Source organism: Solanum pennellii, chromosome 1 (genome assembly GCF_001406875.1).
Source record: "Solanum pennellii chromosome 1, SPENNV200".
NCBI lineage: Eukaryota > Viridiplantae > Streptophyta > Magnoliopsida > Solanales > Solanaceae > Solanum > Solanum pennellii.
Window position 1 is genome coordinate 98,007,921 of NC_028637.1, and position 8,309 is coordinate 98,016,229.

Here is an 8,309-nt window from a genome sequence, read left to right on the forward strand (position 1 = left end):
CAAGTAAAGAATACAGAAAAACAAGTATGTAATACCAAATACATTGATGAAAAAACGTGATGAAAACAATTGAAGCAAGAACAATAGCAACCACAAATTATACAATAGCCAAAGCATGGAAAAAGGCAAGCATTTGCTATTAAAGTAGAAAACGGTTTGGCTCTTGGGGCAAATATTACCAGACATACTAAAAAAGTTGCTGTAAAGAAAATGAAGAGGATGATATGTGCAGTTTCATGCCCATTATTTTCTAATATATGCTATACTACCTCAGAGGATCAGTGGGTTTAGCTTGTGCAAGATCAGCAGATATGTATACCTTTCTACAAGTCACAGTTACAGTCCTAAAGTCATCCACATTTCTGATCATCCTTTGCAAGGCTTACGTAGTTTACGGGTATTACATGACCGCTCCCTCTCTTTTCCTTCCCTATGGACGCACCATAACGACCTGAAGGTGTAGACATACGTCGACTATTTGGAGTTCCGGGCACTGTGTTAGCATTACCCAGAGGTTTCTTGGCAGACTTTGAACCATAGATTGTTTCTTGTTCTGCAGCAAATTGATCTTGGAGCCGCTTTTGTTCCTGAGACATATACATCAGTCTCCAAATCTTAATACATATTGACTATGGTATGGATGGTTGAAGCATCAAACACAGTCATATTCAGTTTCACGCATACATACAAAATAGATAGTTAGTGTAACATATCATCCCTTCAATCATAACACAACAGCCAACAAAGGTCCAACAAAAGATCAATAACCAGATCATTGCTCAATTAAGAGCAGTTCCTCGTTAACATCTGAACAAAAGATTCAGAAATAAGTATCAGACAAGATATAAAAAGTAATACCCGAGATCTACGTTTCTCTTCTTGTTTTTCCTGTCGCGAGATGATATACTCTTCCAAAGTATGCAATAGAGGGGCCTAGACACAAAAGTTCTGGTCTGTGAAGGTGCAGTACCACAACAATTTCATCTTAAATAAAAAACAACACTGAACTCACTTTGTGATATAAAAATGGCATTCCTCTTTCCTTCTCCCAGGCCTTTATCTTGGCAGTCAAGTTTTCAACAAGAGCTGCATTATAGGTTCAGACTTCAGTCACTATATGATAATTGCTGACATATAATATTCAAACACACTACGGATTAGAATGTGCCGAAAATACATTGATGTAGAACCTAATACTATTAGCGTGTCCAAGAATTAGCACATCAGATATTGACCACGAGCACCTTTTTAGGCTTAACTGATCAATGAAAGTTATGTAATACACAAGTAACAAAATAAAAAGAGAACCAAATTAATAGACCTGACTGGTAACAAATAATTTCAAGTACCAATACTTGTTCAGCCAAACAAATAGGCCATAGAGTTTTCAAAATCAAATATTAGTTTCCACTTTTCAGAGTAGATAACCAAGATTTCAAAGAGAAATAGGTAAACTAGTATGTTTGTAACCAGAAGAAAGATGAAATTTGAAGGAGGGAAAGCGGTGGTATAAAGAACAAAAACAAGAAGCTTCTTCATATAGCAATTACAGAAATCCACAATNAGTTTCCACTTTTCAGAGTAGATAACCAAGATTTCAAAGAGAAATAGGTAAACTAGTATGTTTCTAACCAGAAGAAAGATGAAATTTGAAGGAGGGAAAGCGGTGGTATAAAGAACAAAAACAAGAAGCTTCTTCATATAGCAATTACAGAAATCCACAATCATGCATAATTCTCCTTGAAAAGGAAACAGTAGTGCATCATGAAGCTACTAAAACTGGTCTATCAGGGGAGGATGAGGGAAGAGGTGTAGATCAAAGGAGATAAATGAGTACAAGCTCACATGGTATTTTGCTGACCAAAATCCGTGCTTTCTCTGCACGTTTCAAATTGATGTGAACACCTTTCCCAGCACTATAACGATTATCATCCTGTTAAAAAAAGTGAATCATGATTTAGTGGGAAACTCAAGTTGCAAACTATATCTTATGCAGCAAAATTTGGTGATGACTTGATGCTGCATAAGATATCAAATGGATGAGCAAATCAAGTCATCACCAAATTTTGCTGGACTACACTTATGCTTCATATTTTATACCAGCATAAAAAAGATGAGAAAGGATCAATATACTGGGGGTATCACAGAGAGCACCTCAAACAATATGTGGGACACATCCAATTTCCACTGTGGCCAACTTTTAGCAATGGAAATGAATAAGTAGACTGATTGATCAGTTATGCACACATCTCCATATGATTCATAACTGAGTATAACTCACAAGTAAACACCTGTATTTATGTAGATGTATACCTTTTCATACTCATCAAGCCAACTTTCCTCTTGAGAAGCATGTTTCCACTTCTCCACTTTATCTAATACTTCTTTCCTGCTTGAAGCTTGCTCTTTGGCTTTCACCACCTGATCATCCATGCTTGAAAGCAGATTAGAGAGATCACTGCCTGTATTAGATTATAATAAAAGATTGTATAAGAGAACATCAACCTAATATTAATGAAGTCTATCTTTCAATTCTACTGATGATAACTATAGACATGCTAAGATGCAAGAGGCCTGGAAACATTTGCATTCCTGCTCCAAAGAACAGGATACTGTCTTCAACAAAAACTGAGAATGAATGCACAACTCAGCCAAAAAAAAAATACATATCCTCTTCTGAATCAGTAAAGTCAAAGTTGTGTCTGTCAATTGATAATGACCATAACACTCTCCCAGCAATTTTCATATATATTCTTTCACTAAAGGTATAATGAGCATTCATAAAGAAACAGAGGAGAGCAAAATTGAGGGAGGATTTCATATCTTCCTGTGAGGATGGGAATAGAGGCTGCAAAGAAAAGAAGTCACTGCCTAAGCACTGAGTCAATGTAGTGGTGTCTAGTAGAATTGCTTTAATGCAGAAAGCTTAACTTACTTGAACTGTGGGTTTCATCTATCCACTACTCAGCCTTACACAAATAGAATTAGGAGGATCCATTCAATAGTTTAATGACTTGCTTAGGCCATCTAAGAGGTAAGGTCTCCTCCCATTCACCATAGGCTAATGCTTTATCCCTTTACTTGTTGCAGTTGAGCACTCATTTAGAAGCCCTTCAAAAGTTCTGGAAATAGTTTTTTGAAGCCTTTAATCTTCTCATCTAGTGTGGGATGATTCAACAGGTTACAGCCAGGTAGTTCAAACAGTTTCTATAATTAAATGGCTAAAGAATGAAAGAAACTTACAATTGAAAAGGGTTATAGATCACTCCATTCTTCATCCATCACTGGGTATATTTTATTTCATCTATCATTATTATTACATCAATGGGAACACTGTTTGATTTGGTAGGTGAGCCATGCATACCTCAATCCTCAATAGCCATGTCTTCCTTTTGAGTTGTGCTTAGGAATTTGTCCACCAGGTCTCATACTAAGTCATATTGAGACAAGCAACAATTTTTCACTATATTTTAATTTGTATACATCAGGTACTAATTCCTTTCACATGGTTGTGATGGCTAGTGTTGGTATTGAAATGCCTATCTAAAGTCAACTTAAAATTCATGTAGTTTAGTCAACTTCATGCAGTAGATTATTAACAGTTTAAGACAAAAATAGATCATACGCTAGTCTCTCCTTTCTTACCATTACATTCAATTTACATGCACTTGGTTCACAATCTAGAAGAACATTTTCTCTAGGTGCCAACTGACCCCACTAGTTTGAACTTTCCTCCATTTCTAATGGAGATGTTGCTGAATTCAAGTTGTGACCAACAAACGTTTCTTTGAGTTGATAATTCATAAGAAAAACACACAAGACCAGAACATGCCATCAAGGACTATATCATCTCCAACATAAGGATTTCATACACACTTCTTTTCCAAGTCAGAAGTCAAGAGCTAATACCCAGTCAAATGCAATCTAAAGATGGAGAGACCGAAATAGGGCAGCTTCTTTCCTTTAGCATATGAAAGTAAATCCGAACCAACCATTACTTTTAAGAATCAGCACTGTACACTTGCCTCTACCAAAAAAACATGCACAGTGCAGCTAAAAGATCAGAAATGGATTTAACAGCTTTTTCACTTAAAACCCAGCACACAACAGTGGAACAAACGATAAGTTGGAAACAAAACAATGAAATTGGAAATAGGAATCATTCAAGAAAAACTGTTCAACAGAATCGACTCTTGTTTTAAGAACAAACAGTTAAATCACATCAAAGCCACAGAAAAGAAATGAGATAAAGTAAACTGAATGTACCAGACTCCATAAGCTGGATTAAAATCTGGCGTGCAGTCTCGCTATCTACATCCATATGAACATTCCTATAGATTTCCTCGAGCTCATTTTGTCTCTTAAATATCAATTCTCTCAGCTTACTGGTCTTTAGAGCATTTAAACGCTCAACTTCCACTTCAGCCTACCAACATAGAAATGAGAAGTGGTAGGAGATGGTAGTAGAGAAAGTAGTTTGGTTTAGATGAAACCAAGTAGAATATCTTTGCAGATTTTTTCTCACATCCCCCAAAGACTCAATAATTACTCAATTTACCTGCTCAACAATGTGAATGGCAAGGGATCCTTGTCTACTTATCTCATCAATAGAGGAAGAAACTAAGGAAGTAACATGGTTAAACCTCAGTTGTTCCTCCATTGGCATGTCCATGAGGTTCCAAAGTTCTATTAGAGAGCTGCCAAGATCTTGAAGCTGCACCAATAAAAAAAAATGTAAAAAGAATCAACATAATTTTTTATAAAGTAATATTTAAATAATTATTAAGGGGTTATAATATATTGGTTATAATGCAATAAATAATGATATAGGAATCATATGTAGCGAGTGTTTTCTGATAGGGTAAATCTAAAGCAGAAAATAACCACAAAAGCAGATAACATTCCGAACAACTCTCAATCATTTTTACCCACCTAAATTTCTAGTTATTAAAATTTTTAAACAAGTAACAATTTCTAGATCATTTCATTCAGTTAAAGCAAAAAACGACTGGCAGCAATATGAGTTTCAACATGTTATGTGGCCATAAACTGATGCAAAATGGTACTTGTAAGCTATCATACATAGGTGGTAAAAACAAGAAGATTGCCTCACTAGGCGCACTGATATGATATGCATCCATGCAAGTCTACTCAAAACAAATAAAAAACTTGCGAGCACTTTGGTCCCTATTTATTTTAGAGAGACTATTCCACTAAATTTGAAATGCAAAACATTGAGAGACTGGGTAAATGATTCCTCACCCTCTCTAGCCGCTGCTTTTTCAATTGCTTCAGTGAATTGACTTCACTTGTCAAGCTAGCAAGTGTTTCATTGCTTATGCTCTTTGATTGTACATTCAAATGATTCGCCAAGCTTGGATTGATATTAGCTATTATATTCTTGAAATCAAGTGACATAACTACTGTAAGCTCATGAATTGCGCTCATATAGCTGTTGACTCGTAGCAAACGCAGGTTCTGCAGAAAAGGACAAAAGTTAACTGATTGAATTGAAATGATATGTAATTTGTTATATTCCAGAAAAAATTAGAGGCAGAAAAATCAGCTAACTAACCTTTTCAGACTGAAGTTCCTGAAGATGTGACTTCAGTTCTCCCAATCTCTTAGCGGTCAAGTCTTGTTCACTTACTTGAATATCTGTGGCACTAATTACTGTGTCATTTCCTGCTATTTCTGCACAAATTGCTGCTATCTGTGTTTCTATATTCAAGAAGTCCTTAATCCTTTCATGTTTCTTTGTCCTTATGTCTTTTAACACGGGATCAATAACAGCCAATTTCTGCTTCAGGGTACCTTTCATCTTTCCAGACTGAAAAATAAGAAAAGAGTTAATTAGTTAAAAGAAAAAAACTGAATGATGGAGAAGTTAAAGGATTCCAAAGAAACATAGGACAAACCAATGGCAAAGAAACTTGTTCTCCAAGGGCAGATACAAGTTTGGAAATTTCTGCATCAGCCTCAGCTAATGACAGATGCAGCTCAGCTTTGTATTTTCTCTCTTTATCTACATTTCTACGGTAAATGTCGAGGCATTCCTGCTCAACTTGAAGAAGCTTTTTGTCCCTCTCGCTGTCACTCTCCCCAATCTCATCCCATATTTCCTTCAGAAAAAAGAAAAAAAAAAAGACAGGTTATTTGAATAGATTCTAACTCCAAACTCGAAAGTGTAAGTGAAAATACAGCTGATCATACCAACACAAGAGGGCAAGTAGGAGAAAAATGCATCAGTCTCCAAATTAAGGAAACATAGACTTCAAAAGATAGTTCCCTTAGCAGACCAAGCAAATTTCTTGAATAAATGCTCAACTCTTTTCAGGAATCCATTGAGTAAGGTCATGGCACCACAATACAAATATTAATGAGTACATTGCAACAGACTCAGTTTAAGAAAAAGGAAACACCTCTTCACCTTCTTTTCTTCAGAAAGAAACTTTCTAATCTTTTACAGCTAAAAACCTCAAGGGAAGTGATTAAACTACATCATTTGCACTTTGCAATTATATATCAAATGTGTAAGCCAGAAAAACAAAATAAGTCTATTCCGATAATGGCCAAAAAAGAAGCTAAATTAAATGAAAAAGGAAATTGTACAAGCAGCAAATCATTGTTGCTAACAGTGTCATGGGCAACTATAAAATGTATATTCTGGCAACAATCAAGCAGGAAACTTATCATGCAGTTGAATCACCTTTGGATAAAACATACAGAGGAGTTCAACCATAACTTCCAAAGTGAAAACAAGACAAGATAAGAAGCAGCTATACAAACATTGAACCAACTTAACATTCATGTCCAGAATCAACACAAATGCTGAAAGAAAACAAGTTCAATAGTAACCAATTCTCAAAAAAAAAAAATTAGTAAACACCAGATTATGAATGGAAATGATCATGCGATAGAGGCATGTCTAATACCATTGCATAATTAAAATAACCTTAAGCAATTAAAGCCACATCCGTAGGCCCATCAATAGCATTTACAATCTCTACTAAGTTTTGAAGCTAAAAGCTATCATATGATTCATATCTCAAATTTCTCAATTCCAGAAGTCAATGTTATTTGTGCCCTGATGAATGAAAACAGTTTGCAAGGTATCCCCTGTTCAGATGATGTACTTTCACTTTGTCAAATGTTCGTAGCTATAAAAAAATTCAGACATACTCAGATACACTAATGAATCATATAGGAACAAGAATACAGAGATACATGAAAAACAACTCTACTGACATGAAATACTTGAAATGCCAAACTGGAGCCTCCCGTAAAGAATATAACAATTCAACCTAAATATGTCAAATACATTAAGCAAACTGTTGAAACACCCAATTCTCCCACCAACAATCAAGAGAATCCTACTTTCAGAACTGCTCATTCATAATCAATTCTTCTACATTCCACTCAAGTATAAAAAGAAGATACTGATTATTGTCATATTCAATCATATGCCACTAAAGTGACACCCCCTTATGATCAATTCCAAAGATTTCTATCATGTTTCCAGGTAACCACCTCCACAACAATTAAAAACAAGAATCTGAACACCCAAAGTTCAAGATTATAGTATGCAACTCTTATCTACCACAAATTTTTGGGTCTTATGCACATACTTGTATGTATGTGTGATGTACATGAGTACCAGAAAGAGAAAAGAAAAAAAGGACAGAACAACAACATCAACAACCCAATTTGACATTTAATTCATACTCTTACTATAAAGACACAGATAAAAAGGGTAAGAAAGAAGGGAAACGACAAAACCCCAAAATTTTTATTGAATAAACAAACTTAAGAAACTAATACAACTTAATATATTTATATCATATCTCCTTAAAACACAAATAGTGATTCCCAAAAGCCACTGGGTACCCAAAAAGAAAGACCAAGAATCATTTTCAAAGACACATCCGAACAAACAAAACAATAAACAGAAGAATACCTGCTATTCTTGAAGTAGAGAGCCACAAGTAGTAGTGGCTGACTTAGAAAGAAGAGACTGATTATTGGCATATTCAATCATATACCACTAATCCCACACCCCCTTATGATCAATTCCAAAATTTTCTATCATGTTTCCCAATAACCATCTCCAGAGCAACAAAAAACAAGAATCTGAACAGCCAAAGTTCAAGCTTATCGTATACAACTCTTATTTACCACAAATCTTGGGTCCTACGTAGGTGTTTCTATGTGTAAGTGATGTACGTGTGTACAAGAAAACAAAACAACAACCCAATTTGATATTTATTTCATATTCTTACTATAAACACACAGTAAAAAAAAAAAAAAAA

General features: G+C 35.1%; 1 protein-coding gene across 2 annotated transcripts; it reads right to left on the reverse strand.

Moving 5' to 3' along the window:
- Nucleotides 1-25: 25 nt before the first annotated feature.
- On the reverse strand, nucleotides 26-8,180 carry LOC107008187 (65-kDa microtubule-associated protein 5). 2 transcript variants are annotated; one of them, XM_015207112.2, is made up of 12 exons: nucleotides 7,958-8,180; nucleotides 6,214-6,329; nucleotides 5,919-6,122; nucleotides 5,576-5,830; nucleotides 5,263-5,478; nucleotides 4,559-4,714; nucleotides 4,267-4,426; nucleotides 2,314-2,462; nucleotides 1,846-1,933; nucleotides 1,013-1,086; nucleotides 859-933; nucleotides 26-587 (listed from the first exon to the last, which is right to left on the reverse strand). In XM_015207112.2, exons 2-12 carry the CDS (start codon nucleotides 6,244-6,246, stop codon nucleotides 351-353), a joined length of 1,647 nt encoding a protein of 548 aa, XP_015062598.1. In that variant the 5' UTR covers nucleotides 6,247-6,329; nucleotides 7,958-8,180; the 3' UTR covers nucleotides 26-350. The 2 variants fall into 2 exon arrangements, with proteins under 2 accessions (XP_015062598.1, XP_027772524.1); XM_027916723.1 differs by lacking the exon at nucleotides 6,214-6,329 and having other exon boundaries at nucleotides 7,958-8,161.
- Nucleotides 8,181-8,309: the final 129 nt, after the last annotated feature.

Excerpts from the sequence above, each read along its gene's own strand:
- LOC107008187 (XM_015207112.2), bottom strand. The coding sequence starts at position 6,246 with ATGCATTTTTCTCCTACTTGCCCTCTTGTGTTG. Across the intron at positions 4,715-5,262 it reads AAAAGCAGCGGCTAGAGAGG|CTTCAAGATCTTGGCAGCTC; the intron begins GTGAGGAATCAT and ends TTATTGGTGCAG. Across the intron at positions 1,934-2,313 it reads GGCTTGATGAGTATGAAAAG|GATGATAATCGTTATAGTGC; the intron begins GTATACATCTAC and ends TTTTTTTAACAG.